The 24,898-nt window shown below is 45.6% G+C and overlaps 1 protein-coding gene across 1 annotated transcript; it reads left to right on the top strand.

The window, feature by feature from the left end:
- Positions 1-327: 327 nt before the first annotated feature.
- On the top strand, positions 328-21,046 carry LOC146179203 (N-acetylated-alpha-linked acidic dipeptidase 2-like). The gene is made up of 10 exons (XM_084579847.1): positions 328-403; positions 2,893-3,095; positions 7,150-7,213; positions 8,688-8,752; positions 9,603-9,667; positions 11,997-12,087; positions 14,926-15,178; positions 17,184-17,265; positions 19,049-19,141; positions 20,840-21,046. The coding sequence occupies exons 1-10, from the start codon at positions 328-330 to the stop codon at positions 21,042-21,044; spliced, it is 1,197 nt and encodes a 398-aa protein (XP_084435973.1). The 3' UTR covers positions 21,045-21,046.
- The last annotated feature ends 3,852 nt before the right edge of the window (positions 21,047-24,898 follow it).

The following is a 24,898-nucleotide window of genomic DNA, read 5'->3' as shown; positions in this document are numbered from 1 at the left end:
CAAAGCAATGCTACGCTGTTTTTTTTTTATTTTGCTTTAATATACAGAAGCTCCACGGCTTGAACTAGCTCTGATTTTCCTGAAACGGTGCGTTTTTCTGTTCATTTCTTGTATGAATTACTTACATAATTTATTCAAATTGGTATTGATAGATGTGATACCTTTAAGACATTCATTAAAACGATCTGCCCTAGATATGGGCGGAAACTGCAGATTAACTAGTGCGCCATAGAAATTCTCAAGGTTCACTTTCTAATGCCGAGTATTTTTCATAAATTCTAAATGAGTAACGTTATAATTTTTGTTCTCCATAACAGGCTTGTGAAAATGTCCGTATTCAGCAGAAGAGTGACCAGAGTCGTGAACAGCGTGCTGGGAATTGTCAAAGGCAGCAGCGAGCAAGGTGAGTAGTACGGGCAGTTTAAAATGGGTATCAGCTCTAATTTCGTCAGTCGCGGCAAAATATGAACGAGCACGTTACGTCGCTGCTGCAAGGAAAACTCAATAGCTTTCATGAGAATCCTTTATCAACAGGATGTTAGGGCCGCATCGTTGCTGCCAATATTTTTGCACTCCTGCAACTATTCAACCTTAATGTTCGATCTGATACGGAATTCGTTAGCTTAATAGAGAGATTTAGCTTACCGTGATCCGCGATCCGCTACCGTGATCCGCCACCGCGCGTTCCACCGCGCATGCCCAGATCCCCTTGACGCCGATAGATGGCGCCAAATACTTGATGTCGGCACATAGACCTGCCGCGTCGGAACCAATGAGCTTGTGCGCCCCGCCCACGTGCGGTAGAGGGTCACGGTGGCGGATTGCAGATCACGGTAAGCTAAATCTCTCTAATGTTCGCTAGCGTTTATTGGTTAGCTTAATGTTATTTTCTATGAAGAGCGTTGTGTCGGTTCGGGCTGCCTGTAGTCGCATTTATGCATTTTTGAGGCAGGTGGTTTTGGTTTTCTTTGTGCCACTGAGAACAGTGGTATTCTGCATGCATCGTTGTTTTTCAGCCGGGCTTCTACCTTTGTGCAAAATACCTTGCATGTAAGGTGTCCCAACTAAATGTGGCCAAGCTTTTAACGAAGGCTGGACCTCCCGGCCAGTCCAGCGAAGCCAACCGTGCGGGTGGTTGAGAGCTGGTAGCCCTATCAGCAGTTTTTTTTTTGTTATTTGTGGTAATTAGTCTAGTCTGACAATCCAAATTTTAGTTACTGACTTGGAGTGCAGAGTGCCGGTTTAGAAGTTGTAAATGGTCTTCAAGTTGGCTATAATGCTCTCGTTAATATTTTTATTTTCCAATATTCTTGGGCCAGTGAAGGCCGTTACAGGCTTCTCCAAGATGTAACTTGCGCAACTTTATTTCTGGGCGCTAATAAAGTTATCACGTGACCAGCTGTGGACACATATCGCGAACCAAACAAACGCAAATAACCATCGGGGGCGCTGATCAGAATAAATGGGGCTTGTGGCGTTGAAGTAGCTTCGCTACCTCGTAGCCGACACAGACGTATGTCCTATAGGCGCCCATAGACGCGAGGTTTCACTCAAGAATCATGCGCAGCGGAATACGCGGTGGCGGATCGCGGATGACGGTTAAGACAGTAACATTTTTTGAGCTTGAACAGTCCGTCTTGTTTAAAAGCGTGTTTATGTTTAGCTGGGACATCCTGTACATAATGATTGATGTTCTCTGCTTTTAGAAGTATTGTATTGTATTGCTTTGATTTTTTCCCCGCCATGCTCCTACATCGAGTTCTTGCTACCGTCGCTCTATGACCTCCGGAACGGCCCTGTAACCACCAGAAGAGTTCATAGTGATATTAGATTGTTAAGTGGAGCCGATCTCAGATACGATGAGCTTAACAGGTCGTGTGAAGTTATCATTCGCTTACAGAATTCAATATGGACAATTTCTATTACCTTCCTTGAGATGACAGGAGGGAGGGAGAAGTAAGGAGGAGTGCAAAAATTCGGATTAAACAGCTAATGCTTCAAATGCTATCAGTCAACGCATATCTCTACGTTGATTATTCTTTAGGTTGAGAATTTCTCATTATATATGCCATTTCTACATTCTAAACGGTTTTTCGTTGCTTGAGATGAAAAGCCTGCTTTTTGGCAATTAATTGAATTGCCACGAGAATCACTCCTTGGGTGAACTGTTAGTTTTCTACAAATCATTCGGCTGGCCGCTATTGTTTATCCTAAGCGACAGAAGCAAAAAAAAAAAAAATGACAGGTTAAGTTTATTCTCGAATTATCGTCCGGTAGTACGGCTAGCACTGTTTTTGCGTTGTTTATATTGATTTTACGTGGTTTGGCTTCATTTTAACTGACAGCGGTTGACAAATCATACGATGCATGCTGCATAAGTTGGCAGGAGCAATACATGAAGACTTTAAACAGAGACAGCATTTCTGTGTAGGCGGATTGGAAAGACGTACACCTCTATAATGCTCCATGTCAGCACAGGTTAAATTACTTTGGGTGGTAGAAACTGATCAGGAATTTTGCAATACCCCTTCTCTTAATAGTCAACATGCCATCTCAGAGCACTGAACTGTTTATGCTAATTAAACATGTAATGTTATAAAAGCGTTTCCGAAGCCATTGGCTCTGTTTCACTTGCTGCTGACATTGCCTTCTAGTAAGACAGTACAATATCAATAAAATAACTTATCGTTTAGACTCAAATAGTTCTCTTCTTGTGGGCTTGTGTTTGCGGTTTCTCAAAAGGTGAATTTTGTACAAATATCGCAGTCTCCCCTCTACCCGGTCATATAAAGATCGTTCAGCCTGGTGTCGAGCGATGAAAACATTTTTCTCGTGCTTCCATTCATCTCAAAAATCTTGAAGAGCTCAGCCATCCATGTTCTCTGGATGCAGATCGCTTCATCATCACGGGTGCCCACTACGACTCGTGGGGCGTCGGAGCAGCTGAGCCCACTTCCGCGACAGCAGCTCTCCTCGAACTCGGCCACGCCCTGGGCGCCATGCTGAAGAAGGGATGGACTCCGCGGCGGACCATCGTGCTGGCATCGTGGGCGGCCGGCGAAATGGCATTCGCCGGTTCTTCTGAGTGGGTCGAGGTAAATCGCGCTCCTGTCGTGCCTGTAATAGCGGGCATGGCGGAGCCTCCTGTGTTCTGAGCTTCCTACTTGTTCCCTGGCTTCCCGTAATGACTTAGGCCCTCGTGGGTAAAAACGTACCATGACTATTTGAGACTGCAGGCAAATACATTACGTGAACAAAAAATAGAATGACGGTCCCTAATTAGTACTCCTTTCAACTTGATGCAAGTTTGAAGTAGCGATTGCAACTCTTCCGTTAAGTTGGAATTAATGCTGGCACAGCCTGAAGCGGAGGATCTAACTCCTCTTAAAAGCAGCGCTTCTAAACTTCGTCGAAATTTGAAATTAGCGCTTTTGGAGTTATAACTAAAGCACCTAACTGTCATCAGATGTAACACTTCGAATCACTGTTGGGAAAAATCACATATACTGAAGTTTGAACTGGTTGTTATGTCTGTCGTCCATTTGTCTGTGTTCGTGTTTACTGTGTGTAAAGACAACAGAGCCTGATAACTATTCTCGAAATTGTTCCATCTTGAAGTGAGGCGACGATGTCAGTGTAAAGAAGCTCGTTATATCAGTGTAAGTTCGTTATATCAGCAGTATGACTCTTGAACGTGCACAATGACCAAGGTACAGTGTAACCAAGTTGGTGGATGAATGCAAACTTGTGGTGCTCAAAGCACTTGATGTTCTCTACAGCAAAATTGGCCGCGTAAGTTTCCCCATGAAACCTCCGGATAGCGCATAAAACCACTTTTATAAATAGTGATTGGATATAAGCCCAGTGTAGAAGACACTGCCCGTTAGCGAACTGTTTGCCTATTGAGTGTAATGGAGTAATTTTGCTTCCTCAGGCCTGATGCCTGCTTCTCTAGAGAAAGTCGTTTCTGTGCCCTTTGCATCAGAAGCGAAAGATGCTACCATGCATGCTTGGTATAAAGTATAGTATTCGCGAGATAGCAAGATAACAGCGGATGACAAAATTGAATTTTGAAGCCAGCAAAGGTTTGGTTATACCTGCCGAGCACTCAAGCTCTTCTTTTCATGAGACTAGCACTTTTGTCAGTTCCTATTTCTATATCTAACCTTAGAGTTTTCGGGTGCCTATTCGGAACTTCAGATTATTCTTTACCGTCCAGCGACGAGTGCGAGAAAAATTGCTGGCTCAGGTGAGTTATAGCAAGGCGCTCTTGACGACCAAACCATGAGGATAATATCTCTTTCCGTTCAGGCGGCTGAAATTGTCTTGTCCAGCATGGTGGCACGTAAAGGTGATGCTCTAGCTAGATCTGGTCCGAAATAGCCGAAGTAGGACAGAGTTGATTAGAGGAGCAGCCTTAAATACCGCAGTGTGCTTGGAACATTTCGCGTGTACAAAAAACACGACAGGAAAGGAGGCAGGCACAGGCGCATGGTACGCATAGACATCCTTTTACGCCTATATGTTTCAGTTTTTTTGCCCAGCCATCTGTGTGCGCGAAGAGTTCCAAACATTATGAAAAACCAACTCGCCCGAAATGCAACGTTCTCAAAATATCACTCAGTAGTCAAATCGACATCCTCTTTTCTTTGTTGTACAGACACAACCTTTCAAACCTTCTTACTTCCCAGTACATCCTCTCTTGTTTTACACTTGAACAGTGAGTCACAAAAATTGCGCGTGGTCATGTACAGATGCTGTTTGCTCTTCTCTACAAGGCATAACTGTCGGGGATCAGACAAGAAACGAAAGGGGGGGGGGGGTGAATCCATCAGTGCATCAGTGCAGTGGAATTCGTCATTATCAATACCCCCGCAAAACAACGCCTCAATACTTTCTCGTCAGTAAGCAGTAGTTCATCTTATTCTGGCGTGTCTTGCTCGGCACTCATTTTTTGAAAAAGAACTACTTGAGGACTTCATTTTGGCGAAGCCTGAAGCGCAAGAAAAGAAGACAGGGGCTTGAGAGAAACACAAGACACATCGCTCACGTCCCTGTCTTTTTCGTGCTTCAGGCTTCGTCAGATTCAGGTAACTCTACCAACGAGTCCAAGAATCATCCTTGCCGGACATGAGGAACACTGTTCCACGTGATACGGAACGCCGGGTTGGTCGGGTACCTGCATTGGGTGATAAAGCGCGATTTTGGAATTATCGGCTTCAAAGTCTGCTTTATGGAATTGCAGCTGCACAGCAATAAGCTCGACAGGGTAACAATTTCTCATGTCATAATTTCATGCTAATCTAATGAGGCGACCGCAACCGGCTGCAGGGAAAGGCTACGATGAATCAATCACGCGCTGAAAATAACACTCATAAGGTAATTATTTATTGCGGTGATGTTTTTTTTTTATGTTGCAAGGGCAGCTTTGGCCAAACAGGGTCATGATGCATGTTTTTATTAGTACGAAAGCGTTCGTCTAGCCGAACCCGCCCTAGCGAAAACCTCGCAAATCGTATGGAACAAATCAGACTGATCCAACAGGATTTTGATGTCATCATCCAAGATACCAATCACCAGCCGGCGCTAATTTAGAAAGCGATGTATAGGAAGTCCAGCATGTTGATTACGTTAGTTTAAGGATGTATAATATTTAATTAGGCTTTAAGGGGAACTGCATCGAAATTGATATTCAGGTTTATTGATCGGACCATGCCCAGTTCGACGGTCACACCCAAAGTTTGGCCTGAGTCACCCGAAAATTAACCTCGTCCCAATTGGACCACAATTCATACCCAAGTGTAATGAACATCGCTCAATGTTCGGTGGTCGCACCCGAATTTGACCCGGGTCAGGAACATAGTTTGAATTGGCGGGTCACCCGAAACTTGACAAGTGTAACTAGTAAGTAAGTGCTTTATTTTCCGTTTGCAAAATACAGTTGAGAGCGGACAGGTTCGAGGAAAAAAGCTGCGGAAACAGCTTGACAGGTCCTAAAACCCGTTTGTTGGCAGCAGCAGCCGTGCAGAATGGCAATGCTTTCAATACAATAAAGCACTAGCATGAAGAAAGAAACAAAATAACAAACAAAAAAGGTGAATCAGGCCTCAATCAACTGCACCAAGTGGACCGTCTTTCGCATTAGTCCCGGTGTAGCCAAGTGTAACCTTTTTTTTTTTTCACAAAAAATGATGTCAGTTATTCATTTGCCAATCATTTCGGCCCATATAATCCGCAAACCAGGCCAAGGGCTGCCCTTCGGAAACCGATGGGTACCCGCCTGCTATGCGGATCAAACCCCGAACCTCCCCCATGCAAAGCGGATCATTTGACTCACTTAACCCACTTGGCCCACTAAACTCATTTCTATCCTTGTGGATAGAAGTAAGCGTTTATATATGAGGAGCCTTTTGCCAACTACCACAAAGCATCCTGCTCGCAGCAGTGTTCCTACTTCTCAGAAAGCGTATATGCGTATTACCCTCCCACCTCGTGGGGGTCTCTGAGGAGGCATTCTATCTTGAGAGAGATTTGATGCTTCTCGCACTGAAATCCGAACTTCGCTGTGCACATGGCGATGATTGTGGCATGACCACCGCTGTGACTCATAAGCCAGTTATGATTGGTCGGCTGGTCGCTGCTATCAGCTCGCCTTTGAAACGCATCGCAACCTAGCAATCTATGCACGCACAGTGCGAATGTCCTACCACAGACGCGGCTACCCAGTCTAAAAAAACTACAGAACTGTGTCAAAAATAAGACAAAATATCATGTAGTTCTGTCGTAACCATCAGATTTTTCTGCAGTTCTGTAGTACTTTTCTGTAGTTCTGTAGTTTTTCTGTAGTATATTTCTGTTGTATGTAGTTCTGTAGTACTTTTCTATTGTAACTACAGAAATATCTGATGTTACGACAGAATGTTCTGTTGTCACAACAGGTTTTTCGACAAAAACCGCACAGAAATTCTGTCGTAACATCAGAAAATGTTCTGTAGTTTTTTCCGACTGGGTAAGGCTGCTATTTTTATTTTAGTGTTCACTGTTTCCAGACACGTAACGTTTTTCGCGAGTAGCGAGCAGATAATAATTTTTTAATTGCTTTATGGCAGTATCGGCGTGCATATATATCTTGTTTACTACCTCCGACAGGAAAACATCGTCCTATTAGATTCTGGTGCCGTGGGCTACGTGAACGTCGACAGCTGTGCCTCTGGTGAGTGGAAGCCCTCAATAATGGTACATGCACAACTTCCTTTTTGCACGGACGTCACTTACAGAACAGATGGACCGCCAGCAAGACCTAGAGTAATAGAACTGTCTTCAGTTGTAATTTTTTGTTGGAGCGGAAACGGCTCTTAAGGCCTGCTCCTTCAACCTGGTATAATCACCTGTCTATATTCGTGTGTTTGCTGGCACATACAAACACTAGCATTTTTAAATAGTACTGCTCGAAATCTTTGCAAGGAACCCTCAAAAGAAAATGAATTGGAAGCTGCGGCTGCCGCTAGCAAACATGACCTGCCTTTTATGGTGCCAGCATGCAATGAAGAAAGTGTGCCAGCTACTGCACCTGTCCTTTCTTATAAACAAATGCACAGCCGTGAGCAAAAAATTGTATACAACACGCAGCTGGTGGCAGACCTCGAGAAAACTAAAGCTCCTTGAAGGGCTTTAAGCAAAACTTCATTGCAGTGCCACCTAACAACAGCTAATTGGGATCGAGACAATTGTGACGGTTCCACATCCTATCGGCATTCATGAGTCGCTGTCTCTAGATGACGTGTCGATGCAGTTTTCTCTAGGGTGCCTCGATGCCTTTCGCTTCCGCTTTCAGGTTGGAGACACTGCTCTCTCCTGCGGCATGTTGGATCCCACTCGCCGTTCGGAAACATTTGATTTCGACCACCTGAGTATCTTAACGTGCACTGACATCAGTGAGATGGAGTGACTGCATCTGATCCTACGGGGCTGGAGCAGTCACTCCACCCCACCAGACTGCCGCGCCATTAGCGGAGGAGTTTGGTGGGGCAACCACGGTCAGTGCACGATTCCTGGCTGCTGGTGGCATGTCGACAGAGTGAGGGCACCCTGCGGCAAAGTCAACGCTTTGGAAGGGCCCGATTAGAGCTTGGAGGGTACGACGTCGCGGCAACTCTGAGCCGGGACACCGAGCCGGAACGCCGCGCTGGAAGGCCGCACCGAAGCGGCGCATTGCAACGCCGCGCGGAAACGCCGCCATCGCCTCGTAGAAACGCCGCGCCACACACACGAGTGCGGGGCGGTACAAAGGGTGTCCTCACTCTGGAAGCGGAGTCGAAAGGCATCGAGGCACCCTAGTTGTCCCAAGCTCTTCTACCGGCTGCGTCTTGTAAACCGCTTTGTCTTACAACTGTACATTTTTTACACTTAACAAAACATGCGTTCTTTAACGGGCACTGACATCGCACATCCCGTGTGCTGTGCGATGTCAGTGCACGTTAAAGAACCCAAGGCGGTCTAAATTTCCGGAGTTCTCCACTACGGCGTCTCTCATAGCCTGAGTCGCTTTTGGGACAAACCAAACCAAACCAAAACACGCGTAAAATTCACGGAATGAGAAAGCAGCGTGACAGGCACTATCGAATTTACTCTTAAAAAGGGAAGACTCGAGTTTATTCAAAATAGTTTGTCTTATTGTTTTGGCGCAGGACCCAACTTCACTGTGCACGCATCACCAACGCTTCGAGAAGTCGTCTACGGTGCAGCAGCAAAGGTGATCGCACATCGATATCAGCTGCGTCAAACTTTGTCCTGCGCTAACAGGCTGCGCACTAAACGTATCGCTTTGTTTTGTGCACGTTCATCCGCCCTCAAAATTTAATGGAACGTGGATTTCGCACAGAAATACATCTTGTTCAGGAATCTGAGTAGAGATTCTAGTGAGAATCGGCTTCGTAGCCTGTTATTGGTTGCACGCAATGACAGCGATTGATTTTTTTTTGCTACTAATAGGCTCCTCAATGACGCTAAAAGAGGGTTGATGTCACGAAATGTCTTAACGCCTGTCAGCCCACCCACCCAAACATCTTGGGAGGCTGCCCTTAAGGCTGCGGGAGTCAGCAAACAGCTTAATTTTACCAACTTTGCCGGTCTAGAGAGGAAGGCCAGGTGGCTGTTGCACTGAGAGGCTCTCCTGGGAAAGTTTTTACATTATTTTAATACATTTCACTCCTATGTTCGCACTTTCGCCCCATTACGTCATCTTCGCTCCCATAGTTTCTGCACACCAACCGCAACCTATACTTTAGCTCGATGTCTCAAGTTAAGGGTCTAATGTTTAGCGATGCAAAAGCTTTTGCATCGATGCAAAAGCTTTTACAGAGCTTTAATAAAGCTTTTACACAGCTTTAACAAAGCTTTTATAAAGCTTTTACAAAGCTTTAATAAAGCTTTTACAAAGCTTTAATAAAGCTTTTACACAGCTTTAACAAAGCTTTTACAAAGCTTTTGCACTCCAAGGATCACTCATTTTGCACTAGTGCACAATGAGTGATCCTTGGAGTGCATATTTTTAAATAATGTCAAGGCTGCATGAAATTCTGACCCTATCATTTTTTTGTCAGGTTCCCAGCGGCGACGGCACGCTACTCCAATCGTGGGAGAAGGCCGCGAAAAAGAAGCGACCTTGGTATGTTTGTTTCCCAAATATGGACTTTGTGCTTATTCGACACATACTGAAGTGACAGCCAGAAACTCTAGCAGAAGGGAACATCCAACATAGGAGAGACGGCACATGGGCTGACCTAGTAATGAGAACGTAGGGCTATGCGCGTTACGTAATACATTTTGACGGCCTCGTAGTAGCTGAAGAAGATGTAAAAACAGAAAATTAAAATAAGAAGACGAAGAAAAGGCGGGCAGAAGGTAACCGGTTTTCTCTTTTGGCATATCGCAAAGATGTCTTAAATGCTGATTGTTTTTAGGCCTTCCAGGAACTGTATAATAATAACTATATTTTCGTGTTACCTTCAGCTCATTGACCAAGTCCTGTGTTGCCGGCGTTGACACCTTCTATCTCGTAATATGCGTCCGGGTTCTTTATCCATCCGCTTTCGTGCCACATTTTTCTCCGTAAGAGGCTTTTCCTGTGACAGCGTAGGTGATTTTATATCACACGTGACGATCCAGAACTGGGGATGTAGATATCTCGTAATAACGACTGACGAACCTGGAGGAACTTCTATCGCGTAATATCGGTCCGGGGCACATGCCGATGGTTTTGATACAAATTTTCTTTTTTATTTGCTTGCCTCACCGACTCGCTGTGACTAACATATGTTTAAAGCATTTATGCGTGCATCTTCTTAGTTGTGCACCGAGGGCGCGAACTATGGTGTTGCCAATTCATCGGCGCGACATTCGAGGACTCCGCAGTGTACATTAACATGGCGAAAAAAAAAAGGTGAAAGACACTTGAAGAACACGTGTAGGAACAAGGGCGGTAAATCCCGGAGAACCACATTAGCAAATTATCTTTTTCTGTCTCAGTTTTCAGTGTCTATTTAAAAAGACCGTGGAAATGCGGGCTGACACAGGGCCACAGATGCTTATGCCCCACATGTTACTGCAGGACTGAAGTGTTTTTCATACCCGGACACATAAATGTGCGGAACACGCTTACGTTCGAAATCCCTGAAACTACCAACGTATATGATGACGGTTTTATATCGCCATACTCTGCCGGCTGAAGCACCCAAGCGCTTACGCGAAAAATTTATTCTATGACGCGCGTGCTTTCATGATATGCATGCATAACTGCTCAAAAAGAAACAGTAACAAGAGTTAATGAAAATTAATGATGGGCTAAATAGTAAGCTAAAAAGAGGAATGGTAAGCTTGCCCGAGTCAGATCGAAACTATCTGAACTGTTTTCAATAGTAGTTTGGCCGTCACTTGAGATTGCTAGCGAGCAACAACTAACACTGAAGGTCACAAAATTACCCATTAAACGAGTTTGGCTTGAAAGAGCTTGACAAATACTCCTTATTTGATCAATTCGTGCGTGCATTTCATTCCACTAAATTCATCTGGCTATTTTTGGTAAACGTTTAAGATACCTGTTGCAGTAGGGACGGGTGCCACTCGCTACACGACGGCCGACTTCTACGAATAAACACGCGTGGACTTGCGCGGGCTGACTCCTGTGAGGGCGTGTCAATTTCAAGTGCTAATTTGCCTAATACGCAAATGGGACGGATGCACAGCAGGATAAACTTGAAACCACGGAATGAGCAGAAAAAAGCAAGTGAACAAAAATCAGGCATATCTGTAAGAAGCATATGCCTTCGTCATCAGGGCAAGAAACGGGAAGTTATGTTTTACATGCGATATGCGAAGCTTTTCATGCAAATTTTGAAGCGTAGGTGAACAGAACTCAATAATAAGACACCACGTGTGATAATTGACCTGCTACAGCCAGCATGACATATTGCGAGTGTTCCGCTACAGTCAGCCAACTGCAGCAGAATTGTTTCTGGTGCGGAATGTAGTTCCCTGTTATTCCTGACACTGTATAAGCTTGGTCACTACCGGAGCGTATGTTGTGCTATTCATGGTTTCCCCAATAAATGCAATGCATACATGTGAGTTAACATTCCGACTGAAATTGTGCCTAATTTGCATCTTCCAGTGAGCCTAAGCATTTTCATTTAGTTGTTGCTACAGTGTATGGATTTCGCGTCAAAATAATGCTTTGTAATTAAGCAAGCTTTGCACCTATGGTAGTCGCCGAGTTTTTTTTCTTTTTGAATCACCAAGAAGTAAAAAAAAAAATTGTATCATTGCTTTGTTTACAAGGTAAGTTGCAATAGTGTTTAGAAAGAAGTCAGTAACGCTTATCTAATCTAATTCAAATAATATCCCAATGTTGCCCCGGATAATACACGTTGCGTCTAGGAACAGCTAATATATAACTTGCATACCGAGCGGGAAACATAATACTTTCCTTGCTTGTGCAGCATCCCGCTGACCCACGGAGTTGGCGACCATGCGGCATTCAACTTCTATGCGGGCATACCATCAGTGGATTTCACCTTCCGCCCAGTGGGGGTGAGCACTACAGTGATGGTTCTGGCCGCAAGGTATCGACAGGCTGTCATTTAGCAATGACTGCAGGAAGCCTGGGACACCTTTGGAACGTTACACGATATTGATCAGCGTGTCATAGCGTTGCTATTTTTTTTTTTCGTGGAGAATTTTCGCTTCGAACCATCTCACATACTCTTAAATATAAATGATTGGTTAACTTTTCTCTTTATCTTCTAAGTTTTTTAGAGTAAGAATGTACTGTTCGGCTTTCCAATAATCTATTTGGCAGTCGTTCGGTCATGGCTCCTTACCACTAGTCTGAACTCCGGGACCCGAACTGGTTCAGTATTCTGGCAGTACTCACTGTCCTTCACACATGCTGACCAACTTCACTAAACGCTATATCTCTCAAAACTTCAGAGCACACATGTAGTCTCCATTCTCTAATGTTTGCGCGGAAAGCATTAATCTATAGTCGATTTTATTCGAACTAATAACCTTGCTGAAATATCTGGTCTGAGCCTGCCCCTGCTGCCGGATGAAAACCTCATGTTGTTGACCGAATAAATAAGGTGCCTCAGCATGCAGAGTAAGTGTCATTGGTTATGGTTTATGCTATGTATGTACGGACGTTTGCTTCGATTTCCCGAGTTAAATATCGTGAAACGTAACGCTTATATCAACTTAAGGCCCATAACGTGCAACTTATATCTTTTATATGTAAAACAACATATGAGCTTATATATATTATAATGAAAAGTACACACTGTAAACAGATTTAGGCATTATATTGGTCTGCGAAAAAAAATTAATACAACTGAATTGGTACACTCTTAATTTGGTTCCACGTAGGTTCAACTTGGTATGTGGAACCAGATTAAGAGTGTAGAGACCTGCATATCTAACAAACAAAGAGTTGCTGTGGAAATGGGGAGGGGACACTTGCAAATGTCTGAAAAGAAGCAATAGCTGATTATTAAGAATTGTAATTTTTAGCCATTTGTATCTATTTTTTACGCACTGCTTCGCAATTTAATCCTTTTGCTTTCCAACAAACTAGTATGGCGCATCCCCTCAGGATATTCACCTCGACAACATTGTCAGGGCTTTAGTGCCTGTTCCGGGTAACGTTGCTCGCTGCATTTTTCCTTGAACCGCAACATCAACTAAAATCGTCCCATGTTATCCACATGCTATTGTTAATAATCCCTTTCGTCTAACTGCGCATGTTTCGTAGGTGTACTTGTACGATGTTCAACCCTTGAACACCGTATTGTCCTTCACGCTTTGATCATCTGAACAAAGCTAGGGGCGCGCCCTGCCACTCGCACGTTTTTTAGAGCGCAGCTTTTTGGCGCCCGTTCCTGCGTTTTGCGTCGTTGTCGCCGTCGGCGTCGTGCCTCGTAACCAGCTCCGCCCCATTTCAGCCCTCCAGCTCAGCACCCCTCTTCCTTCGTGGCAGCGACCGCGCGTGTTCTCCGATTGCTTCGCGCACTCCTGCCACCACCATTAGCTGCAACGTTATTAGAACACAGAGTTTGTTCTAGTAACGTTGGTTTGCTGCGTGTACCCCCCCCTCCCCCTCCCCCATCCTCCCCCTTCCTGCGTGGCGGCGACGGTGTTCTCCGGTTGCCGAATCGCCGGCTCGCTATCAGCGGATCACGGTGCCTGCATCCCAAGCCGAAACTCAGAGCCACGTTGTCTCGACTCGCAAGCGGCGTCAGCGGCATCAGTCAGTCGCCGCTATCTCTTCGCCGTGCAACGTTCCCATGGGCCCACGCGCTGCCTTCCGCGACCTCCCGATAACTTAATTGCGGTCTTCATATCTCCAACCGCAAAGCTTCCTTCATGACAGTCAAGAACTGTTAATAGAGTATTTCTTGAAGGAATATGTGTGAAAAATTATAAAATATGCCTGTAACTGTACATACACGTCTTGCTTGAAATCTTTGCCTCATTCTATTGAAAAAGTAAAACAGCTGATGAGCTGCGCTCAAATTTCGCAGGAAGTAATGTAATTGTCGGCAAATGTTTTTTAAGTTCATTCATACCGCACATATAGAGACCGAAGCTATACATACTGGCCTTGAATTGGAAACTATTGCTTGACATTTTCTTTTTTTTTATTGCTGCTGCTGCAATTCATCCTAGCATGGCATTTCTTTAAACGAGCGTTAATACTTTCTGATGTCACTATATGTTACTTTCCTGCCTTGACTGGTCGTGCAACATATGACAGCTTATTCAAAACTGATTTATGCATTTTGTGATACAAATAAATGATATAAATCATATTTGCAAATTGAAGATTTATACTCGGTAATGTTACACACACTCATAGACGCTGTAACCGAGTGCGGTGTGCGTTGTCACCGAAATTGTCACATCGCAATTTTGCGCTTGCCTTAAACGGAAATATTTCTACTGCAGTTTCTTTTGAAGCCCGGATTTCCTGCTTAGTAACGTTAGATCACAATCATATGTTGATCGCAGTGATTACTAAATTCCGCTGTGTGAGCTCCTGAGCTCTGCCAGCGGAGCGATATAACTTTTGTTCAGATATTTCGCAATTCATTTTCACTTCAGCAACTCATTTTCATCCAACGTTTTGGAACCAACTCAATCCCTTCCTCGGAATGATTGAAATGCGAGGCAGCAGCAGCATGCAAAGGACTTCGCTTTCCCTTTGTCAACAAGGGAATAAATAATTGGTTGGCCTCAGTGTTTCCCAAACTTTGTTGTGCAGATTTTTTATTCTACTCGCAAACAAAAACAGTCAGAAATATTTGGTGCTCCCAGTCGTTCAACTCCATCTTTCGACTTGGACTTATCGACGTATTTCGCTGCCGTCGCCTGCAGGCTCGTCCCTCGGGCTGGTTCCCTTCCTACCACACGGCGTACGACGACGGCGAGCTGTTCGCGCGCAAGCTGGACCCACAGTATGCGCTGACGCTTCGCTGTTGCCAGATGAACGGGGCGATGACGCTGCGGCTGGCCGAGGACGCCGTGCTTCCGTACCGGGTGGTCGAGCTGGCCAAGGAGCTGCACACCGCCGTCGGCGGGCTCGGCCAGCAGCTCGGTCGAGAACTGTCGAAGCACAACATATCCCTCGGTGAGCGCATTAGTGATACACCTCTTCTCGCTAGCACTTGCAGTAGCCATAAATGTTTCAGGGGGGGAGGGGGGGGGAGATAAAGGCTCAGTAACAGTCTCATTTTTGTTGGGAGCCTTTACAGCGGCAGTGATAAAAGGAATAAAGGAGGGAGTGAAGGGTGGAAAAGTCGTTAATGGTGGAGGGCTTCCATGTGATTTTTGTTAACTGCCATCGCGCAGCTGTATGTGCTGGACAGATCAAATACAGTGATGGATTCCTCAACGCGAGTTAGCGAAACTGAACAGAACTGCGCGAAGGCAATGGGACAAGAAGGCACGAATAGACACACACAAAGCTCGGACTCTTGACTGGCATGTTGACAGAACAATGAGGTTGACATAGGTGGTTGCCGTTTGCCCCTTGTTGATAGGAGGAGTGGTAGAGCCCAACGTAGAAGAAATGTAATCAAGTAAGACGTGATGTTGGGCTAGTCGGTTCATGGTTATAACTATGTATCCTCCTCCTCCTATCAACAAGGGACAAACGGCAACCACCTATGTCAACCTCATTGCTCTGTCAACATGACAGTCAAGAGTCTGCGCTTTGTGTGTGTGTGTGTGTGTGTGTGTGTGTGTGTGTGTGTGTGTGTGTGTGTGTGTGTGTGTGTGTGTGTGTGTGTGTGTGTGTGTGTGTGTGTGTGTGTGTGTGTGTGTGTGTGTGTGTGTGTGTGTGTGTGTGTGTGTGTGTGTGTGTGTGTGTGTGTGTGTGTGTGTGTGTGTGTGTGTGTGTGTGTGTGTGTGTGTGTGTGTGTGTGTGTGTGTATTCGTGCTTTCTCGTCCCGTTGCCTTCGCGCAGTTCTGTTTTGTTTAACCATGAACCGACTAGCCCAACATCACGTCTTACTAGCGAAACTGGTTGAAATTTGATAGACCATAACGTAGTGTGGGTCAGGGAACAAACTAAGTTAGTGACATCCTACATGAATAAACGGACATGGGCAGGGGCAAGGCATGCAATGGAAAGGCAAGATAACCAATGGCCGCTAAGGGCAGCTGACTGGATTCAGAAAGCCGACAAGCGTCTCAGGGGGAGCAGGAAGTTAGGGGCTGAACGAGATTTGGAAATTTGTTTGGACAATGTGTCGGCAGCTGACACGTGACCGGGTTAGTTGCACGTGTGTGAGCCATGTTTTTGTCTTCACCCGGCCTAGTCAGGCCTCTGCTTCTATTGCTAATGATGGATGATGTAGTCGAGGACACTGGACTCCGCGTGATTTGCGATGTCAGTGCTCGTTGAAGTGCTTTCGCTTTCGTCTTCCTCCCTTCTCCTAAGGCGCGGTACAATTTGGAGGAAGAAAACAAAGCTCTCCGCGGAGACATTTCCGCCGCTTGAATGCGGTCGGTTTTCGCCGGTTCCCTAGCCTCGGACCTCCTTGCACATCTTACGGTGGCGAGGGCTAACCTCTCTGCTGTCGATGACAATCTTGTGCTGGCGGTGGAGATTCCGCATGAAGGTTACAGTGCCTAGCACATAGTGCATTATAGGCACTATACCAATCTGAAACAGCCTGAGAAGTTAGCCGTTGGTGGAAGTCATTTCTTTAGCGGTACTTCCAAGAAGGTTACCCGCCCGTCTCTAGGGGTCGGCGGTAGAGGTCAATGCAGCTCGGCCACGTGCCTCCGAATGCTCCAAAAAAAGGAAAGGTTCCCTGTAGTCGCCGTTGTGGGCGCCAGAAGAAATTAAGGCCTGAAATAAGGCAGCTTGTTTCGGTCACGAAAGGGGTGTTGGCTGCCGCACCAGGCGACAAAGGGCGACCCAGCTGCTGTCGCCGTCGCCGCCTCTTCGGCGCCTTTGGCGGCGGTCGCACGCCAGTGTCCGGTAGGCCCGTCTCTGTTGGAGCTGCTGCAGAATCTGCACAAACCTTGGCCGGAACCCCGGTCACAACACCAGCTAGTACTATTATTACCTATGTTCAATTACTGGCACTATAATGCCATTTCCTGCTTATTGATGATTTCTGTAGATTGGCTAAAAGACGAGGCCAACAAATTTCGGCGCCAGGCTGAAAGCTTCCAGTCCTGGTTGGACAAGAACAAGGCGCTTGAGTAAGTAATCTTTCGACGTTAGTTGGTATGGCTTCTCCTGAGTAATATTAGTTGTCATAAATGCTCTTGAAACGCGGGAGTTTAAAGACACAGTTACATAGAGTGAGCGCACGTGCTATCGTTGCAACGGAGATTAAATGTGCCGTAGTAGATTCGTATTGAAAAAATCTTGTTATCGCTACGCGAGGACGTAAGCTAACACGAGTCACAAACCACAATACACAATGCAGCCTCGTTGCAGCTGTGATGCTTGATCCACTAGTAACAATTAAAATTAATTTATATAGAGCAATATCTGTATTGCAACACAATAATTTGGGTGATTGGCCAACACCATAATTTTGACCCCTGCATCCCTGAAATTCGGGCCTCGTCGAAATTTCACCAATTGATCTCTAACCTAATTCGAGTATGGCCACTTCGGTGGTGACCTCCAAGCTAGGGTGGGCCACAACCGAAATTTACCCCCGTTGACCCCCGAAATTTGACTTCGGCCAAATTAGACCAAATTCGGTTTCTAATATAGTCACGGTATAGCCAACATAATGGTAGCTTCTAAAATTGGATGGGTCTCGGCCAAGATTTGGCCCTTTGACCTTCGATATTCGACTTTGGTCGAATGTGACCACTTATAGCAACGTTAACTAAGCATATAGTTATGAGCAATGAAACGCAGAACTCATAACGGAACTAGGAACGAAACTTGAAATGCTTTCGCATTTCTGCACGTAAGCAGACTTACTACGCCCCTGTAATTTTTACGCACCCATTTTTGTGTAGCATTCAGGGTTATATCGTACCATTTAGTTTCTCATTCAGAACCCATCGACTAGTTAACTTGGAGGATAATTAGCGAATGCGATTAGCACCGACGACGTACGTACTACCTCCAGTTCTATGCCGTTTATTGTAACTGTATACGTGTCAATCGGGAAGTGAGACAGATAGTGCGCCTTCCCGTTCCCCGAAACCTACTTAAACAAAAATATTGTTACGAGGAGATGAAGACGAAGTTATTTCCTCCCTTGCCTCGCCGAAGGGAAAAGGCTGATGACGAAGAAATTAAACTGTTTAGTAATGCAGCTCGCTACTATGCCAGTTGCGAATGTGTTGCAATTGCTTTGAATACGCTGTCTTCGTGTAACATCTTGGTTGAGGTGCGGGGTAACGACCCCCGTATGTCTCGCGTATACTTCGTACACCGCATATGCCGTACCTCTCGCATATAAAAGCAATTAGCGAATGAAAATAGGCTTAAAGGCGCTATAAATGCCTACAGTGAGAACGACATGCCTGTTGTAAAAATTGACGTCCAACATGACTAACAGATGAACGCTAAATGGGAAGCCATATGGCATGACACCACCCTGAATGAGTTACCCCGCCGCGGTACCGGGGTGCTGCAGTGGTAAGACGCCCGACTACTGTGCCGGAGTACCCGGGTTCGAACCCGACCTCGGCGGTTGTGTTTCGATGGAGGCGAAACGAAGAGGCGTCCCTGTGCTGTGCGATGTCAGCGCACGTTAAAGATCCCCAGGTGGTCGAAATTACTCCGTAGCCATCCACTACGGCTCCCCCTTTTCTCTTTCCACTTTCACTCCCACCTTCCTCCCTTCCCTTACGGCGCGGTTCAGGTGTCCACAGAGCAAGTGTGACAGATGCTGCGCCTTTCCCTTTCTGTGTATTATTATCATTATTCACTTCTTTCGAATTACTTCTGTGAGTAGCCAAAATCTCGTAACGCTCGCCGAGTACAATTGACTTGCTGGTTCATTTCCTTCAGCAAATCCACCAGGCGGATGGTCAACGAAAGGATGATGCTGATTGAACGGGCTTTCATCAAGCGGGAAGGATTACTGGGGAAGGCAAACGTAAGGTGAGCGCACAGAACTGCAAGTCCTGGGGTTCATTTGTACCGGACGCCATTGAGGCATCAAGCTCTTGCCAAGTCAACTTCAAAGTGTTAATTTTTTTTACTATTCTGTTGTTTCTTTGTTTCTGGAAGATACGCTATATTTCGAGGCTTAGTGCCTTTTTAAAAAAATTTATGAATTGCTCACTAAGCGATTTCTTACGTGTCATCAGATTCTGCCCGAATTTCAACATTTTTGATGTATTCCCTGGCATGGCACCTTATGGCAGCCTGTCTACTAAAATATTTTCTTGTCGTGGCAAAAAACAGGTTCGTATGTTACCTTACCTCCTGTCTGTACCAAGGATGCTGCTGAAAGCACAGTGCTCTCGCTACTGCTGTCTATGCAGGATACATGGTAAAATTACTTTTTAAAAGGAAATAAATTACATTACTAATTACTTTGCTGAAAATTGCAAAGTAATGAAATTACATTACTCATTACTGCTCCCAAAAAGTAATGAAATTTCATTACAATTACTTCTACTGAGTAATTCCATTAATTTTAAATTACTTTCTGGTTTCCATTCATGCAAGACTAAGTAAGATAGACCAAAACAATTTGTTCTCCTGACGCGAAGTACACACATTCTTTCATCTTGGCGCCAAATTCCGTCCCAGAGAGCTATTCCTTCCCTCTTTCACCCCGCCGGGGTGGCGCAGTGGTTACGACGCTCGACTACTGTTCCCAAGGACGCGGGATCGACTCCCGGCCTCGGCGGCAGCTTTTCGGTGGAGGCGAAAAGCAAGGCGTCCGTGTGCTGTGCGATGTCAGTGCACGTTAAAGAACCCCAGGTGGTCGAAATTTCCGGAGTCCTCCACTACGGCGTCTCTCATAGCCTGAGTTGCTTTGGGACGTTAAACCCCACAAACCAACCAACCAACCTTCCCTCTTTCCTACAGCACTTGCCATTACGAAAACAAGACAACAGCAAGAAAAAAAAAGCAGAAGCATGGTCGAACGACCGTGAAATGACCGGCAAACCCAGAGTCTTGCTGGTCCGGAGCTGTCTCTGCCATTTGAAGGGCCCGAAGAAGCTAGGTTATTTATTGCTTCCGTAGTCCCAAGAATCGACGTGAGCGCCTTGTACTCACTGCTCAGTAATACCCAAGTCATGGTGGCTCACGCCATGGACCCTTCCGCCTATCTCCCCCAACCCCAATCCTCCCTCGCCCCGTGGTGACGAGTGTAACCAGGCACTACTGTGCCCTAGCCGACGCAACAGGGAGTGCCACTGTGCCGCGCTCCCAACTAGTTTTCAACTCAAGCCTTCTTGCAACATCTGTCCCTTCGGCATTGCCTTGGCGCCTTGTATACTGCTGCTTGGAGTATGTTTGCCCGGAAATAACCGCACTAAGTGACCCTGCTACACACGAGGTCTCACATGCACTGTTATGCCCAATTCTGTCTCCTTTCGCCGCTGCGTTACGCTGGCTTCGGCTTGCCGCACGTCGTTCCTGCTTTCGCGGCACTCTGCTTTGTTGTCTATCTAAGGATTAGTAGCGCGCTTTAGTAAAAGTAATTTCGAAAGGAATTAATTACTTTTGCTGCGAAACTACTACCAAAAGTAATTCATTACATTACTAAATCACCTGACCAAAAAGTAATTTCATTACCAAAAAAGGTAATTAAGTTTCATTACTGTAATGTCTGCTATGCAGGAACATGGCCTTTGGCACTGACCCTGAGGATGCGTTCGCGGGCAAGGCGTTCGCATTCCTGCACGAGCACGCCTACCAGGCGCAGAAGATAAAGGACGCCCGAAAGTCTGCCATGGCCTGGGAGCAGGCTCACATGGACCTGTCTCGGCTGGTGCTTGCTGTGCGCATGTGCACCCAGCTGTTGGACATGAAGAGGATCATATGAGCACCGTCTTAGACACCGTGACACTCCGGACAGGACGCGTTGTCGCTTCAATAAAAGGAGGTCTGGCGCCATATTTTACAGCCGCAGGATGCTGCGCACTGGTTCCTCGGTTCCTGTCTGTGCTCTTGACGCTCTCATTGCGTGTTGAGTTTACTCGGTGTAACTGTGATAGTGTAATTAAACAAAACTCTATGCACCAGCATGACGCTTGCAGGCGGTAGCTGGCAGCTTACATGGCCGCGTACTGACTGGGTTTGTCTGACGTTACGCTTGGTAGGAACTTACAATTCAGCTTCTCTTTTCATATGGGAAGGTGTTGTTGATGTAGGAAGAAGGAAAAGAAAATGCACGGGCCTGCTTCTGGCTCTGTAACTAAGCCACCTCCGCCGCCTCGTGCGGACAGAAGAGAAAATAAAGAAAACGGAGAGAAAAACGCGCGCCGCCACAACAGCCGTCGTCCACCACCGAAACGGTGGCGGGTGCAATGACGGCCTACAACGGATAAAAATTCTGGCGGCGGTGACCCACCTGCCCCAGCCCAATCAAGAGAGTACCAGTCCCGCAGTTGGGAACTTTACTCTACAGCTAATGCCAATCAGTCGAACTATAATGGACAGCTAATGCCATTCAATCGAACGCCAGTTGGAGGTACGCTTTAATTCATATATCAATTTAAATATCTCTTCAGCTTAAATTATGACCCTATGGATGGCGTGTAAACAATTATTTGAGTTCGTACGCTTAAAATTGTAATCCTTAACCTACTCTCAGTTTGATGAAGTAGTCGCACCATCGACTTTTGGGGGGTCCAAAATGGCCTAAATTCGTGTTTGCTTGAGGGTGCATATTTGGCGAACCACTGGCTGTAGACACGTGCGGGTGGTATCAAACGATACGTCTCGCGAGATCTATGCGAAATTAAATTGCGATGAATAACGGTTTGCGGTCTTGCAATTCAACGCCTATCGGCGATGGTTGCATTTTTTTTTCTTCAAACAAAAGCTTTATTAGGCTATGTATCTGTTAAGGTCAACCTGTCCGGCTGCTTGGCTTCAAAAATGTGTGATCTTGACCTGATTACTTGGAGGTATTCATGATTCCGTTAAGTCCACCCAAAAGTATTCTACGCCTTCCTTTCCCCAAAATCCAACTTAAGCTGTGCGATGTCAGCGCAAGTTGAACATCCCCAGGTGGTTGAAATTACTCCGTAGCCCGGCCTCCCCTACGGCTCCCCTTTATCTCTTTCCACTTTCACTCCAATCGTCGTCCCTTCTCTTACGGCGCGGTCCAGGTGTCCACAGAGCAAGTGTGACAGATACTGCGCCTTTCCCTTCCTGTGAACCAATTATTAACAAATACGAAACAAAAATGCTGATTTAAAATATTGTGTTACAGGGGCTATCGCACATGCTAATTAAAACTGTCAAACCATACATAACCATGCTAACACAGCTTTCGTTCGTATCACTAGATTCAAACCAAGCTTGAACGGCCAAAATTTTGAATCGAAGCTTTACTACGCCACCTCGAGCTAAGGTGAGCTTGTGCTGGCATTTCACCTTCAAGGAACTAGAGCACAGTGTTGCTACGCAGTTCAGGTGTGAATTGAGAAAGTGTGGCGGATATGTGCTTTTTCTTTTCTATGAACCAATTTATAAGGTCAGCGTGGGGTGCACCTTCAAATGACAAACAATGCCTTTCCCCGAATCATCCGGCAGCTTGATCTTCGAAAAGGAGGTATGACCTTGAACTGGTTAAGTATAAATGTTCGCCATTGCGTGACTAAGTGATTAAGACTCCTGGGTACTGTTTCGGAGTAACCGGGTTCGAACCCGACCGCTGGCGGCTACGTTTCGATGTAGGCGAAACGGAGAGACGTCTGTGTGCTGTACGATTTCACTGCACATTAAAGGTCTCCAGGTGGTCGAAATTACCCCGTCGCCCTCCAGTGCGCTACCTATTTCTCTTTCTCCTTTCACTTCCACCTCCCTTTTTTCCTTTAAGTCCCGCTATACAGCGTCAGCAATGGCAATAAGTTAACCACTATTGCTGCATAGAGTTCAAGTTCTGAACGATGTCACTGAACGGTTAATAGCTATGCATAACTTCCCCTTCAAAAATTACGAGGGACTTTAGCGACTAAAGTAGTGAAAGGCGAAAGCCTGAGTGCCGCATTATGCTACGCAACTGGCACTACTTATGAATAAATAAATATTAGCCATTAAGTAGGCAACTAAATAATTATTAGACATTAAATAGTTACCTAATGAATTACTAAGTCGTCAGTTAGTGTATAATAATTCATTCATTAGTCATTGATTATTGATTGACATCTGGTCATATAAGGCACGCATTCGCGCATACTGTGGTGGCGCTCTGTGATTGGTCGAGACCTCTATGACGTCACCGGTCTCGGCCAATCAGAGCCGCCGAAAAAGCGGGACACATTTTGTCCACGATAGCATGAGCCATTAAATTCTTTCGCCTTAAAATGACGTCAACACCTCCGTGTCATCTAGACTCGGGCGAGGTGTTCTTGTGGTTTGCAGACATCCATGGAGGAGCCCCATGCTTTCGCTGTGTATATGCCATGTCAGTTTCACATTTAAACTACAAGCTATGTGTGGTTATCACAACAGTGCAAAAAATGCTGAACATTGATTGATTTATAGGAAGGGAAGGGCGCGGTAACTGTCTCACTTGTTTTCTGTGGACTGATTGATTAATAAAAAAAAATGATTGATTTATAGGAAGGGAAAAGGCGTGTTAACTGTCTCACTTGTTTTCTGTGAACACCTCAACCACGCCGTAAGGGAATGGAGGAAGGTGGGAGTGAAAGTGGAGAGAAAGAGGAGTCGTAGTGGAGGGCTGCGGAGTAATTTCGACAACTGGGGATCTTTAACGTGCGCTGACATCGCACTTCACACGGACGCCTCTTTGTTTCGCCTCCAATGAAACGCAACCGCCGAGGTCGGGTTCGAACACGGGTACTCCGGCACAACTGTCAAATCGCTGCAGTCATAATGACAATAAAGGAAGGACGCCTGATATCATTGGTTAAAAAACTTGAATGTATAACATGCTTTTAACAGAATGTTTCAGCCTGCAGTGGATAAGACGAGAACTGCCTCCACGGCTCATTTGTATCTACCACGTATAGGCCCAACCAGCCATTCTAAAACCACGTTTATCCTTTTGCTCCACGAAATCGTCTAATTTTTTTTTTCTTTTTCAGAAAAATGTTCAGCACCAAGCTAGCAAGTAGAGATATCTACGACCATGTTACCAGCGCGTGCAGAAAAAACGGTTGAAACACCGGTCACGTCGCATAATTATTCCCTAAGTGTGTTTTTTCCCATTTATTTTCCTATAAAAGCTGTTTACATCAGAGCTTTTATACACGAGTAATTGTTTGCGTATCGGTACTTTTAATACACAACCAATGTTTCCAGTCATTGTGTAGTTGTGTTTCTCTCTTCTCATAAAAGCAACATAAAAAGCGAATAAAACTCCATTCCGACAAGACGACACCACTAAGTGAAAGAGTCAGAGGCAGCAAACAACGAGCACAGCGTTACGATTTTCAGAAATATATAGGTATACCACGAAATAAGAGACACCGTAAAACCCAGTCGTACCCCGTATGCTTTCTTTGTCGGCGTTCTTTTTTTTTTCTGACTCCTCTGTTTTACACACAAATGGAAAAGACGACTGTGGTCTGGCCCTGGCACTCCATCGTGGCGCATTGAACGTGATTGCACCGTAAGAAAAATCGCACCTTTAAAGGTGCGTATCCGTGTCTATAACTCACAACCTCCAGAAAGGGTGCGTCAGTATACTGACCCACCCTTGCA

The sequence above is a fragment of the Amblyomma maculatum genome, chromosome 9, assembly GCF_055883805.1.
Source record: "Amblyomma maculatum isolate TAMU_Amacu chromosome 9, ASM5588380v1, whole genome shotgun sequence".
In the NCBI taxonomy this organism is placed as follows: Eukaryota; Metazoa; Arthropoda; class Arachnida; order Ixodida; family Ixodidae; genus Amblyomma; species Amblyomma maculatum.
Note: the sequence above shows the minus strand (reverse complement) of the source record. Positions and strands in the feature narration are given on the sequence as shown.